Raw genomic sequence first — 17653 nt, forward strand, 5'->3', positions numbered from 1 at the left:
TAATGATTTAGACATGGGTTTATGAAATTACTCCAGGAAAAATATGAGTGAGATAAGCCTGTATTTGCTTCAAATTAAGATACAGTACCCATTAGAACAACAACAGCAAAAAACCCAAGCCAACAACAAAACCCAAGCCAACAAACAACAAAAACTCGTCTGAAAGGAAAGCAAATAGTGTTTACTTTTGTTTTCCCAATCTGCTAACTCTTGCCCATGATGCTTAGAACATCTGCAACTATTTAAAAGGAAAGATCATCAGCTAGGGATATCATTAAAGCATTCTCATAATTACTAAGGCATTTGCTTTAAATAGACATTCTCAAATAGTCTACTACTGCTGATTTATATTGGGCTACTTTTGACAATGGAAATAAATGTACACTGTGAGTCTACACGCCAAAGGAAAAATGGCAATTGCACATGGCAGCCTTCAGTAACCTGTACATCTGGTACAGGCTCAGGAAAGCAAAGGATGATCTATCGGTTGTGTAATCATGCTGCTGCTCTGCCCATCGTTTAGATTTACAGAGCTATTAGAAATACACAGTCATGTACATATGCAGTATTACTTACACAGGCACATCATTGAGAAGGGAAGCTCAGATATGGAGGAGCTGGATTCAAACCTCTCTGGTATTGTAAAGCCAGTATTTTATTAACAAAGTTTTCCAAAAATCAAAACCATCCTCTAAGTTTTGGCTATGGAGACATAAACCACTGATGGGACAACAGAAGCAAATGTCTCATAGAAGCAAGCTAGAAATCTGGGAAGCATGCCTGGATATAATCAATCATTAAACTTCATACATGATACAGCTGTTACATACAGATGCAACCAGCATTGCAATCTTTTCCAAAGAGGCTTACAAGAAAGCAAGTTGGTATTAAATACTGTCTGCTACAGACATTTCTATACAGTAGGAACTTTAAAGGGCTTTGGCAGGGATGCCACCACAAAATTATCTTTTTCCCTTATTCCAAAAAATCCTATTGCTCTATCACAGTTTTCCTAGTAAGCAAGGAAACAGAAAGGCACTCTGTTCTAATGCGAAAGCAAGGCTTTTGCTCAGCCTCTCTGCACCAGTGCTCACACCACACATTCAGGGCGGATCACGCAGCCCCACTGGCTCTTCAGCAGAGCCTCCCCTCCCAAGTGATGCTCCCAGCACCCACCAGCATTTATGTATGGATGCGGAAAGGTGGAAGATTTCCTCCAATGGTTTTTAAAAATGAAGCCTCCAGGAGAGGAACAGCAAATAACTTTCTGCCACTTAATCCAACCTAAAGCACAAGGGAACAATTGCTTCTCTCTCTTACAGTTCGTTAAAGACATCTAAACTCCATGATAGAGTAAATGAGATGGGCAGGTCAGTCTGCAGCAACCCTGCCAAACTGACAGTAAGGGCAGAAAAGCACTGCTGCAGCCATGGGCACAATCAGCTGCAAGAACATCTCCCCCTGCTCTTTTCAAGAGAGTTTCAGGTGACTGGGCTTTTAGCAGAGCTCTGCAAATTTCCTCCCAGTCTGGGGTCTCTGGCTGCAGCTCTGATAAAAATACATGAGGCTGCACTTCTTGCTGCTCTCCTTTCTCAAAGGGTGCTATTAGGCTCAGCTTTCTGTATAAAGAATTAAAAAAGAAAAATCAACCACAACCTTAATGATCATGCTGCTTCCAGCATACAGAATAATGTTTCCTGGGTATTTAATATCCCTTTGGAATGTCTTTATTTAAATGTTTTCTTTTTGGTCGACTCTTAAGTATAAATCCCCTCCATGCTACATCAACCCATTGATGAAAACAAAATCTCAAACAATTTTATTGTAAAACCACTCCAGCATGTTTCTGGTTTAACTAACCTTAATCTGCCATCCATTTTAGCCACCGATCCTGGGGCCAGACTGTGAATGTATATCCCTGGAGAACTGTTTTCCAGCGTGAGACAACAGGCACCAATGCCAAGCCCAACCCCTGGCTCTGTGAAAAACAAGAAGTACAAAGAAAAGTAGCAGATTGCAATCACACAGGACATACAAATGTTTGTGTTCCCACATCCCATCTAACACCAAGACTCATGTATTGTTTCAGGGCTGGCCTTCACTGCAGTCAGTCAGGAAGCCAAGACCAACAAGTGGAAATCAGGATTGAAAATATCTGATTCTGACTGTTTTCTGAGATCCATCACTTCCAGAAAGTTCTCTGTGTGGCGTGGGAACCGCCTGGAAATGTCACACAAGGTCTGATCTGGTCCAAAGCACAAAGAAGTGGGGGCAGCAACGCAATAAAGATGTCACTTAAGATCACTGCAAAAAACATGAGTACAGAAGATGCTGCCAACCGTACTGCTCCCTTTTGTTATATATAGGCATGGCATTCCTCAACAAATTGGCAGGAAGAAAGGTAAGGCATTATCTCTGGTTCAGTAATTACCTCTGTACACTTCACCTTTGCTTTCCTTCAAGTAAGAGCATTCCTAACATATGAATTGCTGAACATCTCATCTTCTCTCTCCAAATTTTTAATCCAACCTTTAAAATCAGCATGACTTAAGACTCTGAAATGGATATATCCTCTAAATTTATCTTGTATCATTATTAATAATGAGAGCAACCCTTATGCAGGAAACAGCTCATTTGGCCAATTTTGAGCACTCTACAGAGCTTTGCCTTACCCACAGCTGCTGTTTACCAGAAGGGCACAACCATTTGAGCTGCTGAGAGGCTGATTCACATTTTGCCCAGTATCTCACAGCATTCCTCTCTCAGCAGCATGGACACTGAGTGCTACCTGCTAGAGTCTGCTGACTCTGGAGCAGCAAAATGTGGAAGGGGGAACTCTTCAGAAGTTTCTGCGTTAGAGAATGCTTTTCTCCCCCATCCTGTGGTTCATGATCAGATGGACACAGGTAGGTTCTCGGAGTATTAGAGCCTCTAATATGTTCCCAAAACCTCCCCTAAGACACAGGGATTTGTTCTCCAACCCCATCTCAACAGACCCTCACCTTTATTGAGTGTCACATCCATGACAATCCTGTCCTTTGGGCCAGGTCCTTTGCGGCTGGAGGAGGAACCGTCTGCCTCATCGGCACCAGGGGCTGGCATGCCACTGCTAGCACTGGAGCTGGGGGAGCTGGAGCGGCTCAGCAAGGTGGGAGTCACACAGGGTGTGAGGCTCGGGCTGCGCAGCCGCGTGCGCACTGTCAGGGTCACCACACCTTTCTTGAGTTGCTGGAGAGACATCAGAGAACCCCAATAAGGTGACACGATACACCAGCATTTGCCAGTAAACCTGCATACAGTAATCTCTGGCAGCTAAAGGATGTAAAGCTGAGGGTATGAAATGGCACTGAAGAGGAGTGCGAATCTCTCCCATACTACATCCATATTACCTTAAATCTCTGAATGGCCTCCTGATGGGTCAGTCCTTGTAGAGACTCTCCATTAACTTCCAGGATTTCATCCCCTGGTAATTAGATACAGAAAAGTAAGTCAGCAATATACACACTACACAGAGATGCAAAAAAACTTTTCCTGTACGTAAGACAAACTGCTATTATAAAGATTGCAATTAACTGCTCAGAAAAAGCCTTTTACTGTTCTCAGTTTATTTTCACTTGTCCTAATGCCTTTACAAGTTAACAGTGATGAATTAGCAGAGTAAAGACTGTTATTCAGCAGAGATCCTTAACTTGGCATTCTCATACTAACAAACATGCTTGAAACACCATGGATTTTAACTGAAGTCTGAAAATAGATGCTCATAACATGGAAGTCCAAAGGGACTATAAAACTCCCCTTCTTTTATGAACATCAATAGAAGAAATGAGAATGTAAGTTAAACACAGTGGCATGTCACTCCAAAGCCTGTTAGGAAAAAACTAACCTTCCATCCACATGCAGAAAGCAAACATGTTGTCTTACTAAATGCCTGAGGATGGAGAAGCACATAGCCCACACACTGCAATAGCAAATACCCTTCTTACCCTGTGAACACATCCCATCACACATACATCTTACCCCAGTGAACACATCCCAACATATTTCTACCTGCCTCCAGGCTCTGGGTCTTACTTCTTACACACCGCCATGGTGATCTACCTTCATTTTATTAAATGAGGTTCATCATTATCCAAATTCACATTCTGCAAATTTACTTGCACATGTGTAAAATTAGACAGCCAAAGTCACCAGACAAAGTTACCCCTCCTCTCCTTTCGTGGACAGTAAAAACAAATAATTAAATAAATTAATAAAGGGAATGCAAGCTTTGAATAGCCTTCGAAGCGGCTATGGGACAGCTGCTACTTCTTGGCTTCATACAGTGAGTGCACAACCCATACAACAGGGACACGAGCTTCCCTCTAGCAGCAAGTGTGAGAGTTGGCACCAAAGACAGCCTCAAACACAGCAAGTGTGATGAGATGTAAAGAGGGCAATGATGATATGAGGAGAGGAGTAACACAGGAGCAGCTTGAGAGAAGTAACACAGGAGCAGCTTTCTGTAGAGGACAAGTAACACAACCCCTGCAGAAGAGTTGTCAACCACCACTCTAAACTCATGGTCACTTTGTATTTTCAGCAGTGAGTAATCGTGTGTCTTTTTGGCATAGCACTCAGACCAGGGTGCAAACAAACACAGAGCAGGTTATATGTACAGCTCAGAGATCCAGCCTGCAAAAGCTGTAATAAAATCAGGATATAACTGCTTCTCCAACCAGCTGTGTGATCTTACTGACAATATCATCTTTTGTCTTCTGTTTTTCTGGTTATGACTCTTACTTGTTTATATATGTCAAAATCATACCAAGACACTTAGCACAATGGCCCAAAACAGCCTCTCCCAGGCATGTCCTTCTATATAACCCCTTCTTGAACCAGCCTTTTTAAGCCAGATCTTGGTCTGATAGATGCATTTCACAGCTATCAATAACCCCCTCCAATTGAAGAATTGCAGCTTATGTATTGGGCAAATAAAGTTCACTGAAGAGGAAGGAAAAAAAACCCAAAACAAAACAAATCATCATGTTGCAGTTTGCTCTTCTCAATATGCAATATAATCAAGTTAACTGCTATGAATGACCTTCCCAGGGTGGATAAACAGGGTGTGTTACGTTCTCCACAGCCTCTTGCGGATGGCCAGGTACCTAAATAAAGCTGTACTTGAATTTTACTGCTGGACTGTAATAATATTCCACTGTGGTCCTTTACATGTATTTGAATTCTCTCTATCGTACCTTCTTTAAGCCTTCCATCAGCAGCCGCTGCTCCATTTGGGAATATAGTCTTCACAAAAATCCCCATGCGTCCACGAGCAGAATCCTGACCTCCCACAATGCTGAATCCAAGACCCTACAAAAAAGGGAGAAGATATAGCTGGCACCTTACTTTATTAATACCTGTGTGGGAAAGACTGCCAATACGTCAAAGGAAAGATGAAAACCTAAAAGCTTCTGATGGATTGCACTGCCATCTTACCCTCTGCTTGCATTTCCTCATTTGCTTTCACTCTAATACCAGCACACTTATCAGCCCAAAAAGTAGCAGCAGGCACCTTAAGCTGAAATAGCAAAAATGCCATTTTGAGATTACTTTTAAAAAAAATCCACTGGGCAATGGCTTTATGTTATCCTACTCGCATTTTAAAACCGTAACACATTGCTTCTAAATTGACAGACAGTAGATTTCCACCCCTGAGATCTATATCCAGGATTAACTGTAGTTTTCTCTGCTGCCACAGATCCTACATTTCCTCAGGAAAGAAAAAAAAAACCAGAAGCTTAAGAACATGACATAAGGTCAGTGCTGTAATGTCAGGAATGCAGCCGGAATGGGGCTGCCATGCTCATGTCTCCAGAATAATTAAAAATGTACATGTTCCATGTTGTATTTAAATAAATCTAGATCAATACATTCCCCAGGGCTCTATCTGTTAGCTCTCGCCCCTGCATTGCCCCGGCTGGCTGTGGGACTGTCTTGTGATCAGGGAACGGATGAGCACAGCAGAATGAACCTCTCCCCCCTCTACTGAGTTATTTCCCAGCCAAATTACCTCCCCAATCCACCTCCCCCCGCCCCGTATTTCTCCTGTTGTCACTGCTGTACATGTATTTTACAGAATAAAGAGAAAAGTCACCGACCAGGTGGACAAGGGAAGTGGAAAACTGCTGTGCTTCAATGATCTGAAGTCACTGTTATTATTAGCGCCTCAGGCGCTGCTCTCCAGCTGAGGGATGCTGCCAGGGCAGGCACTGTGTTTACAACCCAATACAACTACCAGCTCTTTTGTTTTACTCTGTGAATATAAAGTAGACTACCACAGTTATGAGATTCTAGTAATCTGGTAAGACATCACGAATTTCTAGAAAGGAAGCATTTCCACTGTGCAACACAAAATAACTGCCCACTGTGCAATTATCAACTGCAAAGCAGCCTACAGAAAACTGGAGGCTCCTGGAACGCCCCTGCACACAGCAATTCTGTCCCAGCAATGTGGAGTATGGTGGGAGAAATACAGCTGCAAAGCACAACAGTTCCCATGTTAGCCCATCTTCGTGCAGAAGTGCTGTCACTCCATAGCAGAAAACCACTCCCTGCACGTCCACCTACAGATGAAAATGCAAGGGCAAACACTTAGCTCCCAGTCAGCAACATGGTGTCTCTGTGGAAATCTTTTTCAAGTCCAGGGACTCCATAAAGATCATAAAGCAAATGCTACTGCAAAAATTGTAGTGGAATCCCTAACAGAGGTGATCACTCAAAAGGTGGGTGAAAGGCACCCAAAATTGCAGCTGGTTGAGCTGGTTGATGATCACTAGAGTCTGCTAACTGCAGAAAGACAGGAGAAGGTGGCTTATCCCACACGGAGGAATAATCTAATTCTTATGAGAAAAACAGGATTGAAAAAAATGGTGTATGTGGAAAATGAGGAAATATTCGTTTGGAAATGTCATTAAAAGACCTGAAGCTCCCAAAACAAGATGAGATACAGCAACCATGCATCAATCTACCCAGAGAAATCACTATTTCTAACTTTTTTGCTAAACTTAAAGCACAACAAGGAATTTGTTTTGCATTTGAGCTTAAAAGTCAAAACAAGTCTTTTTAGTCCAAAACATATCCATCTGATGAATACAAAGAGTTATTATAGAAAAGGACATGCATATTTATAGCGTATTTAAATGACAGCCCAAATACTACTGTGGATTAGATTAGGGAAAACAATATACACCTAGGTTAATGCTTGTCTATTTTCTGTTAGCATTCAGCCAGCTGGTATCTAGCAAATGTGCAAACATATTACTGGGGGGAGAAAAAAGGACTCTTTGACCCAGAGAATTCAGTGCTCTCAGACAAGCAATCAACCAACCAGGAAACTGTCTTTGGGTTTAACTCTTAATTTGCAGTGATGTTTTTTTACTGTATCCAGATTCCACATAGATAACATATGTTTGTTCATAAATACACACGCAAAGAGGTACTCTTCTGTAGGTGCACCAGCTTTGCATAACCATGTATATTTAGAGATCCATTACTGATATTTGGTATCGCAGTAATGACCAGGAGCCCCAAATCAGAATGAATGCCACCCCACATCAAGAATGCCACCCCACGTCAAGTGTGTGACACAAATATCACTTCTCCTGCATTTTGCAGGTGTAACTTTGGCATTTACATTTGAAAATGGGATTTGCCTATTATTATTGTTATTATTATTATTATGGGCTATCTTGAGAACTGATGGAAGTCCTGGGCAATGGGAGACACCTCTTCAAACTTCAGCTCTTGCTACATGTGAGAAACCAGCCACATGCAGAAATCCTCACCTTGCCTTGCCCTTTCATCAGGACGATGTTGGAAATGATGGACGGCTGGGTCAGTCTCCACGGAGATTCCACCTGGGCGGCACTGAAGGAACGGGTGGATTTCTTCACAATATGGTAGTCCTAAAAAACATAGCAAACAGGGGAAGTCACTCTCATTGCTTGGCACAGGCACTAGGATATAACACCAGGAAAACTGCATGTGTCGGGGAGAGAGGGAGGGGGGGATCTAACAGATATATTCAGAAAAATGTTCGAGGTACGAAATCCTAGCTCATTACACTCAAAGTGAATCTTGCCACAGTAATTTTCTTGCATTTTGCACAGTAGGATCATTTTGTAATGTACCAGTCACAATTTAGATTAAAAAGATTAAGGATAGCCCCATGATATATTGAAGTCCTTAGCTGTTTTGCAAATGGAAAAAAAATAAAAAAGAAAAAAAGCCTTCATCATCAAATCATTAAAATACAGAGAAACAGGATTTTTTGGCTGAAGTCCTCACATCTCTGGAACTGGAACACACAGAATCATAGAGTAAGTTGAGTTGGAAGGTACCTTCAAAGGTCACCTAGTCCAACCCCCCTGCAATGAACAGCAACATCTTCATCTAGATCAGGTTGCCTAGAACCACATCCAGTATGGCCTTGAATGTCTCCAGGGATTGGGCATCCACCACCTCTCTGGGCAACCTGTGCCAGGATTCTACTACCCTCATTGTAAATAATTTTTTATTCACATCCAGCCTGAATCTTTCCTCTTTAGGTTAAAACCATCAGCCCTTGTCCTACCACAACAGGCCCTTCTAAAATGTCTCTCTCCATCTTTCTCATAGTCCTTTCTTGTAAGATCAGTCTTGCGATCTTCCAGCCACAGCATGAAGTGCCCCCTTCACTATCCTTAGGGTAAAGAAGTTCTGTATAGGTGGCCAACGCATCTCATTCTGGGGTGCAGGCCTGGTTTCTGTCCCTGTCATGTACCTACATGGCCTTGTTTCACTACTCTCATGTCTATGAGCTCCAGACAGATCTAGGAGGACCAAGCACAGCGAGATGCTCAGAGCCAGCCCTGTCTTTGCACCCACCTGCCTGGCTCCTGCCGACTCCAGCTGCTGGGGCAGAGAGTGTTTTCTTCCACCCCGGGAATATTTCACTGCTATTTCATAAGTCGATTCTCCATTTTCCACCATCAGCTCATCGTCTTCTCCCACGGACTCCAAACGGGATCCAGCACCTTGGGAAAACCACAGAAACACATCCTTCAAACATCTCAGAGCGGCTTTAACCTCTTTCCAGCATGCTATGATAGTTTTGATCATCCCCAGCTAAAAATCTCCTCCTGCTGTCACAGGTTTTCTACGATCCTTCAGTGATGCTGAACTCCACAGCACTGCTGCTCATGGTAGTAAGAAAAAGCAGAAGATAATTGAGCCGGTAGCTTAGGGACAGGAAAGAAATTCAGCTGTTCTCACCCAATGGCACTTGCCAGTGCACTAAGCTCTCAGCTTCGTTTATTTAAAATTAAAAGACCTGACACTGTAGCAGTATTCATTTCTGGAGGTGTCACGTCACTTCAAGGGAAATTTTTCTGGAATGGAAAAAGGAAAAATGTGCCAATGAAATGCTATTTTCTTTCCTTCTGGCAATGATCCTAGTCATCTTAAAGAGGAGGAGAGTGCAGAGTTCACGTAAGAAACTGAATTATTTGTCTTGAAGGACATCCTGTAATTAGCCACAGAGTACCCTGCTCCTCGCACCAGGGCTCCTCCAATCCTCATTTTCTCTGAGGTCCCCACAGGACCCCCAGTCACAGCAGTTCCCGAACATTTATCCTACCACGCAGGGAAGGGACATTAACCCATATTTTACAGATGAAAACCCAAGGCACAGACAGGCTAAATTCACACAAGCTGGATTTCATTATGTGGTGTTAAGATTACCTTAAACCAACTTTAAGTTTGTGCTGCCATAGAAAGGAGCAGACATGCTTCCCTCTCATCCTCAGTTGCCCTCCCTGTCTTTACTCTGGGGACAGGGCTCACAAGCCATGGGCTGAGGTGGATGCACTGTAAATTGTAAATTTGCCCAGGAGATCCCCAAACCCATTTCCTTCCACTTTCTCCTTGCCCAGGGACTGTGCAAGCATCACTGCCAGTGCTAGGGAGTGAAGGAGCACAGAGCTAGGCACTCCCTTGTCTTCAGTCAGCATTAAAGCAATTCTGCTGCCACATCCATAGGCAGAATTGGGACTCACTGTCCAAGAGCACAGTTTAAACCCGCTCCCTGTTCTGGAGTGCAAAATTACCTCTGGTTTTAAAGCTCTCCTCCTCTGGGCACACAGGGCACTGCTACTGGTGCACACAGCCAGGACAGCTATCTTGGCAGGACCCAGCATCCTGTCACTTCTTTCATTCGAAAACCCTCCTGGCACTTACAGTTAACCCTTTCCTGTCACATCTCCCTCTCTTCTTCTAGAAGAACAGTTATATTTCCGTGTTTTCTGATCACCTCTGAATGCAGCTTCCCTTCCCACACTGCAGCCCAAGCTCACCCACAGCCCGGGGCCATCAGCACTCACAGGAACCAGGGCTGGATCCCCAGTGAGCCTCCAACACACAGCCGCAGGGGCTACAGGCAGAGGAGCTCCCTGGAGGATGCTAAAAATATCAGAGTAAATCTAAATTAAGCTGAGACAGCAGGGATGGAGCTTCAGAAAGAAACAGGAATGAGAACATGATAGAACGCTGCGCACAGGTTGCTCTTAAAACCTGGGGGCAAAGCAATAGAAAATCTAGGGAGTATTTGCCATATTGGGTATTTTGATGATGGTCTGCTGAAATATATTCCCCACCTCAGTATCAGAACACACTGAAATATACAGGCAAGAAGACACAGAGAAAAGAAGAACAAAAGAAAAAAGCTTCATCTTTCTGTCCATTCAGCTCAGGAGGCTGAACACAAACTTCCCTAGCTGGGACCTGGCTGGGAAGGCTGTGACTTCCCTTCCAAATAAAACTAATATGATCTCCAAAGGAAAGAAATCCTATCTCACTTTTAGACAGTTAAAATAAATACACAACGTAAAAATCCTACAATTGGTATCTTTTATCAACCCAGGTTTACCTTGGGATCGACTTCTGTATTTCAGTATGCCACTTCCCAGGTTTGGACTTGGGTTGCTTCCTTTGGACGCTTCTGCACAAGCTGGATCTTGAGACTTCTCAGTTTCCATTACCTAACAAAAAAATAAAATTAAAGAACTTATAATTATTTAGTTGTAAACCTGAAAGGTTGATGGAATTCCTCTCATTTTTACTAAGGGTCAGAAAATTCCACTGCATATAATCTTTTTCTCCAAAACATGTCATTATATTAAGCCAGCACACATTTCTACAAATAATTTTCCACAATGCCTGTGGCTGTTATTGTAAATTTTACAAATGGGTAGAGGTACAGCTCACTATGGACAGAGATCCTCTGCAGGGTACCACACTAATGCCTCCAGCACCAGCAGCACCTTATTCAGGTGCTTCCACATCCATTTTAACAAAATTTTAATGCTGCTTTTATTGCAGTTTGTTCAGCTCAGCAAGCTTCCAGAGACATCATAGCGAAAAAAAACACTTAAGAAAGAAGTTATTTTATTGATAGTGTTTGGGGCTCAATGCCAATGTATGATGGATGAAAATCTAATTTCACAGAAAGTTATGAAAATTATATAGCTAAGCACTTAAAAGAAAAGCAGTAGAAATGCTCAACTTAAATTTGCACATGGAATAGCAACCCCTGCCATGCTAAGTAAATACACTGAGACAGCCTGTTTACCTCTGTGTTTGCCTAGCTGGAGGTGACAATACAAGGTGACAATGAGCAGCAGCAGCATGGCCACATGGCCAGGGATGAGCAGAGCTGCCCGTGTACAAAGCCCACAAAGACTCTCCTCAAGCCGTGCCCTGTGGCAGAGCCTGGTGACCTCCTTCTCCACATGCTGTTTCCTTTACTGAGCTACAGCAGCCGCCCTGTCCTAGATGTGCCCCTCCACAGTGATCCTGAACATGCTCCCCTTGGAGATACTCATTCTTCTACATTTTCACCCCATCACCCACCATGCATCCTCTGTGTGATTATTCAGACAGCCCACAGCAAGGATCACAGAATTTCCAATACAACGATTTGGCTGCACTATACTTTTAATGTACTATATAAACTGCTAGAAGTCAGCTTAAAAGATATCCCACCCAAACGACTAAACACTCTTACTACTTCCACTATTCAAGTTTAAAAATAGCAGAATCTTCCCCAGCACCTATCTCCTATCTCCAAGTTCCTCTTATCCCCCAAACAAGGAAGACATAAGTTTATCTTTTGCAGAGAGTCTAGACTTTGTAGTTTCAGTTCAAAGGGTAAAAATTTCAGGAAAACGTAAAACTGGCAGATAACAGGAGGCTGGAATAGAAATTTGCTTTTTATTCCTTTCCCTTTAACACAAATAGCTACATGTAATTTACACATAGTTTGCACATCCTAGCTAGTTCTTGTTGATTTTTCAAGGCATTGCAGCAACTACTTCAGAGTCCAATTCTAGTATCAAATGCTTTGCAGATCACAGCTCCATGTAATCACACTCATCTGTAGAAGAAAATAACCACACCAGTCTGAAAAAACAAGAGCTTATGATTTGGCAATCCTAATGAGGCATGAGATTCCAGAAAAAAAAAAAATAATCAAGAAATGAGATCCAAAAACCCACCCAAGAGACCCACACCACCAGGGATTAGCCCACAGCCAAAGCACCACAAACTCTCTCTTTGAGAGACAGGGATACCCAAAAGGCAGAGAAAGTGTTTGGAAGTGAGCCGGGACTTCATGGATCACACAAAAGTTATGTTGTAATTTACCATACAAGTGAAAATACTCTTTAATGAGAGTATCAAGAATGTACAGTGAAAATGCCTACTTCTTAGAAAGGTAGAAAGTATTTGTGCAAACACACAAAAAATCATGTAGCTGATGATTTTAAAGGTGTGCAAAACAATCAGTACTCAGGGCAGCGTTAACTCTGCAGTGGAGAAATATGTGAAGCATCAGGTTGAAGAAAAACAAGAGGGATGCCTCACCAAAGAAGCCAGTTTTGCTGTTTATCTATCCTAAACAGACAGGGATGGGTCCAACCTAACCTTTTCTGGAGCAGAGCACAACCCAGCTGGGGTCCAGATCTGTACAGCAGCTTTGGTTTTGTGGCACATATGGACATGCGCAGTTACACCTGATGAGACCACTAACTGCCAGTCCAAAGCTGGACTGTTTCCTCCAGCTCAGAGCATGGGGGGGAAATTGAATTAGTTTGCAGCAGTGTACAGAGAGAAGCTGCAATCACCACTGCCACAGACAATTTGCACCCAGAGCTTGGGCTCAGGAGTGACCCATTTGGCACATCTTGTGTTTCTGCTACACAGGGTTTAGAGCTTTTATTGCTTTTATTTATTTTAACTGTGCAACAGAAGCAAAGTACAGATGCGTTCTGCCATTACCTACATTTTCGTCTATTGGGGTGAGAGGAAAAACAGGAGACAATTGCCACCTGCATTAAAACTGTGCACCCTGCTCCTCCCCTTCAACTCTGTGCAATCCTGGAGGCTGTGAGCCTACAGACAGCAAACTTCCAAACCTCATGTGTGATCCACAGAAGGGTATATGTGTGTGCAAATACCAATGCCAAGGAAAGCCTCAAGGCATTCTCGGTAGCTTCCTGAAATGACTTTTTATCCAACTTGGCTTCAGACTACAATAAGAAGTAAAAACATCTAAATCACCTATGTCTGTGTTTCTTTCTTGTTTTAGCAAAAATACTTTTCTGACACCACTTATAAACACATACTGGAAGACACTTTAGCATTTGCAATGAAGTAAATGTTCTTTAAGTTGTTCAGCTTGTCTAATAAGCCACCAAAAGTTTCATCCTATTCAGAAAACACTTAGAAATCCAATCCATAAAGCTTGCGAGAACTCCCAAAAGTCGTGCGTCTGTAATCTTTGGCTCTCTCGTAACTTAGACAAGAAGAAAATCCCAGCTCCACCTTATCCTTCTGGCCACACATGAACGTATCACTTTACTGTCTCGAGACGGCTGCCCAGATTTAACCATGCCATTTTAATTTTCCTCACTTTCAAGGAAATGGAGCTTATTATTTCAGTTCTGTATGCCTCTTATTAAACTAAACCAATAAATCCTGCCCAACGCCAGCCTGGCGTTAAGGACAAGGGAAGCTTTAACATGCACAGTAGTTTGGAGGGAGATCTAAAAATAGAGCCCATTTTGCCAGTTCATTAAGTAGCTCCAGGATCAAGTGATGGTGACATCTCAATTGATTTCAAAGGAAATAGCGCTATCATGAACACGCGGTCCTGGCACCACACCAGAACGAACTACTGCCCTTGGAGTCCTCACTTGGGCAAAGCTCCAGCGTGACCAGGCCCCTAATTAGGCAAGATGAGGAGCAGGATTACGAGAGCCTGCATTGTTTAACTGCAAACAGCTTGGCAATCGTCGCCGATCTACAAAATCAAGGCAGCACACAGGGGATGATACAATTTAATAAGCAAACTGCTTCACTGCTGCTGTTGCAGAGCTCCTAAGCTGCTGCCTTTGCCATCAGCAAGCCCATTTGACTCCCCATGGCGCAACCTTCCGGCTTCCTTGGCAGAGAAGCGCTAGCAGCATACAGAGAAGTTTAACCTGATAGGGAGTTAAACAGTGAGAATTAGACTGAGCTGTCCGTCACATGTCAAGTTCAGCCCTTCCTGCACTGACAAAGCAAGTTCACTAGCAAGTCCATTGTCCTTCTTTAAAACAGCAGTGTGAAAGCAGAATGGCCATGCCCCTACACACAGCAACCCTCTGTGTTGAATCTGGCTTCACCTGGTCCCTGCTCAAAGTCTTCCCTCTTCATGCCTCGAGACCAGCTGATGCCTTAAAGGCTTTAACCTTTCCAAACATTTTGAAGATTTTCTTCCAAGGTCTATTATAATTCTAGTTGTTACAGTTGTTTGTGCAATTACTTATTGCTTGATGGAGCACAGCATGCTTTAAGCCTTAAATGCATCTGGACACAGGCCCTTTTACCTTGCACAGGAAGTAAAATACCTTCTCTTTAAATTAGCTCTTTTCGAATTTAATTGACTCCATCTCTCAAATAAATTACAAGATGCAGCACTATAATTTACAAGCATTAACACTGCAAATGATGCAGAGCCCATGGACTTTATCATCTTGGCCAGCACAGTTTTCTGTGGCTTACTGCTCTGTTTTAGGGCGTGCACAAAGATGCTGAAAGGCTGGAAAGAGCCAGACAGGCCAGGATGCACAGCATCAGTGGCTACAGTGCCCAGGGGCACCCTTTCGAAACACAGCACCTCCCAGTGCCAAGGAAACCCACTTGTCATGGGGCTAATGACAAGTCCAAATTAAACCCAGATTTAACTGGTTTTGGTGCGAGGTACAGGACACCCTTTTTCCAAAGGATACTGCATTGCTGCTTTCCTCTGTCACAGTTCAAACACAGAGATCTAAATGGAGAAGATGAGGAATATCATCTCCATGGTCAGCACTAACTCAGTGCCTTAATTGGCATCTTAGAAAATCCTGGTGAAGCAGCTCTGCACGTTGGCCAAGGCAGGCTCCTCCAGCAATGCTCCAGGAGGGCTCAGATTTGGGTTAACTTAGCACCACTGTTGAAACAAAGCATCAGTCACCTTCCCCAGCAGCTTGCCTGGGAATTACCCATGTTGGTACCACTGAGTGCAGACTGTGCTTCCTCCTGCCCAAGCAAAAGGGATGGGAACCTGAGGCCTCCACTACCTAATTATAAAGAAAGTGTTGGAAAACTCCCTGTTCATGTGCAGCAGGAGATCAGGAAATCTGATAAACAGTCAAGAACTGGAGCTGCCCTATTTTTTGAATAGGTGGAAATGCCGAATAAACAAAACAAAAGCCTTAAAAGTGGTCTCTAAGAATGTATGGTCTGTCAACCTACCAAACGCCTGCATTCAAAAGCCACCCTAAGTGTTCACTGTAATGCAGTAGTTGCTGGAAAGGGCATTACTGTCAGCTCCAGGAGATACAAAACCCCAGTAGTTACGTTTATTGCTTTTTACCAAGTCTTTAGAGCAGTCACACACAAACCTGCACATGAAACATAACCTGGCACTCACCAGCACAAAGCTAGCAGCAATATCTATCCATGCACCTTTGGCAAACAAACTGGAAGAGCACTATGACAGAGCTGAGTTTCTCTCATCTTCCAAAATGCTCTCATTTTGTATATATACTTGTATATACAAAATAAATAGAGTTATCTATATATTTTGTATCAGACACTCCAAAACCTTCTCGAATGTGTTTGATACCAGGAGCCCCAGTGTGCTGATCATGGTCCAGAGGATGCCGGTTGATTCTTGATGTAGCAGGATCCCAGCTGGGCTGGCTCCTAAGATTCACTGGTACAATGTTATATTTTTGGTCAGGACTGCAGTTAAGCAAAGCACACTTCCTTTTCAGGTTTCCAAATAGTCGCTAAAATTAATGATAATATTTCTAAGAGACAAAACTTTAAAAATATCTTTTTTTAAATAGGAAGAAATGCAGGAAATGGCTAATGCAGCTAAGCTCTCCAAGAAACAGATATCACAGACAACACATTCCTTGGAAATAGCAAGATGTTCCCAGCTAAACAGTTACCAATCCTTTTTGGACCAGATAATCATAATAGATTGGAGAAGAAGAGTTTTCATTAGAAAAAGATTAGCTAAAGGAAATCAAATGCACACATTTATGAGATGGTGCACAAGCAGATCACTGCTGTTTTATGGTTTGTGGGTTTTTTTGGTTTTTTTTTTTTTTTTTGGTTTATACTTTTCCCCCCCAAATATCAACACATTTGCATGCAGTTTAGTCGGTGTCCACGAGATGTCTCCATGTGCTTCGGACAGGTATCAGAAAATGGGTCCTGGTAAAGAGGCGACAAACATGGAACTCCAGTTGTGTGAAAGCTGGTTCAGCTCCTCCATTATTTTCTTTAATAAACACTCAATTCTTGGCTTAGCACAAATCCAGAGCTTATGTATCATGCCAAGCAAGACAAACAATAGATTGCTTCTGCCATTTTTTGTTTTCTTTTTTTTTTTTTTTTTAAATGACAACCTTTTCACTCATAGTCAGGGACAAAGCAAGCAATAAACAGACCTCAGAACAAAAACCTCTCCTGAGAACAAAGCAAGACCTTCCTAATACCCATGTCAACCCACAGCTGCAGAAAACATCCCCATGACACAGCTGGTGGAGAGCTTTGGATTTCAGCTCCAAAATCACATTTTATATCATCCTAAGTACACAAGAATATGGAATATGTATGCATTAAGTGTCTTTCATACCTGAATCGAGTATCCAAAGCCTCATATATTATACAGTCCACATTTATTTAAGAACAGCACATCTCAAATGTGTTTTAACCAAGCGCAACCAAGACTGGACTGTATACGTGCTCAAGAATATGCAGAGACGCACACTGCAGATGTGATGATAATGACATTCACGCTAACTCTCAAATCCTACAGCCTTTATCATCCTTCTGTTAATCATCCTTATGTGAACTGCATGGCTGTGACAGCATCTCTCTTGTTCCAGTGCCATGAGGGGGTTATTTTTAGCTTGTTCATCTCCTTCAAAACTGGGAAGCTATCCAAACAGCCAAAGGAGAGACAGTCTGTACTGTATCTGTTGCTTTATGGGAAAAGCCCTCATTCACAAAAACAAAGACCATGCAGAACCTGTACTGT

The 17653-nt window shown here is 42.7% G+C and overlaps 1 protein-coding gene across 1 annotated transcript in view; it reads right to left on the reverse strand.

Moving 5' to 3' along the window:
* PDZD2 (PDZ domain containing 2) overlaps positions 1 to 17653 on the reverse strand; it is a 140063-nt gene that overhangs the window by 25863 nt on the left and 96547 nt on the right. The window contains exons 6-12 of the mRNA XM_080638103.1: positions 10943 to 11054; positions 8905 to 9053; positions 7824 to 7943; positions 5235 to 5349; positions 3390 to 3463; positions 3003 to 3228; positions 1861 to 1978 (exon numbers count right to left, since the gene is read on the reverse strand). Of these exons, the coding sequence (XP_080494229.1) occupies positions 1861 to 1978; positions 3003 to 3228; positions 3390 to 3463; positions 5235 to 5349; positions 7824 to 7943; positions 8905 to 9053; positions 10943 to 11054 (914 nt within the window). The remainder of the gene's footprint in view (positions 1 to 1860; positions 1979 to 3002; positions 3229 to 3389; positions 3464 to 5234; positions 5350 to 7823; positions 7944 to 8904; positions 9054 to 10942; positions 11055 to 17653) is intronic.

Source organism: Psittacula echo (assembly GCF_963264785.1).
Source record: "Psittacula echo genome assembly, chromosome: Z".
NCBI lineage: Eukaryota > Metazoa > Chordata > Aves > Psittaciformes > Psittacidae > Psittacula > Psittacula echo.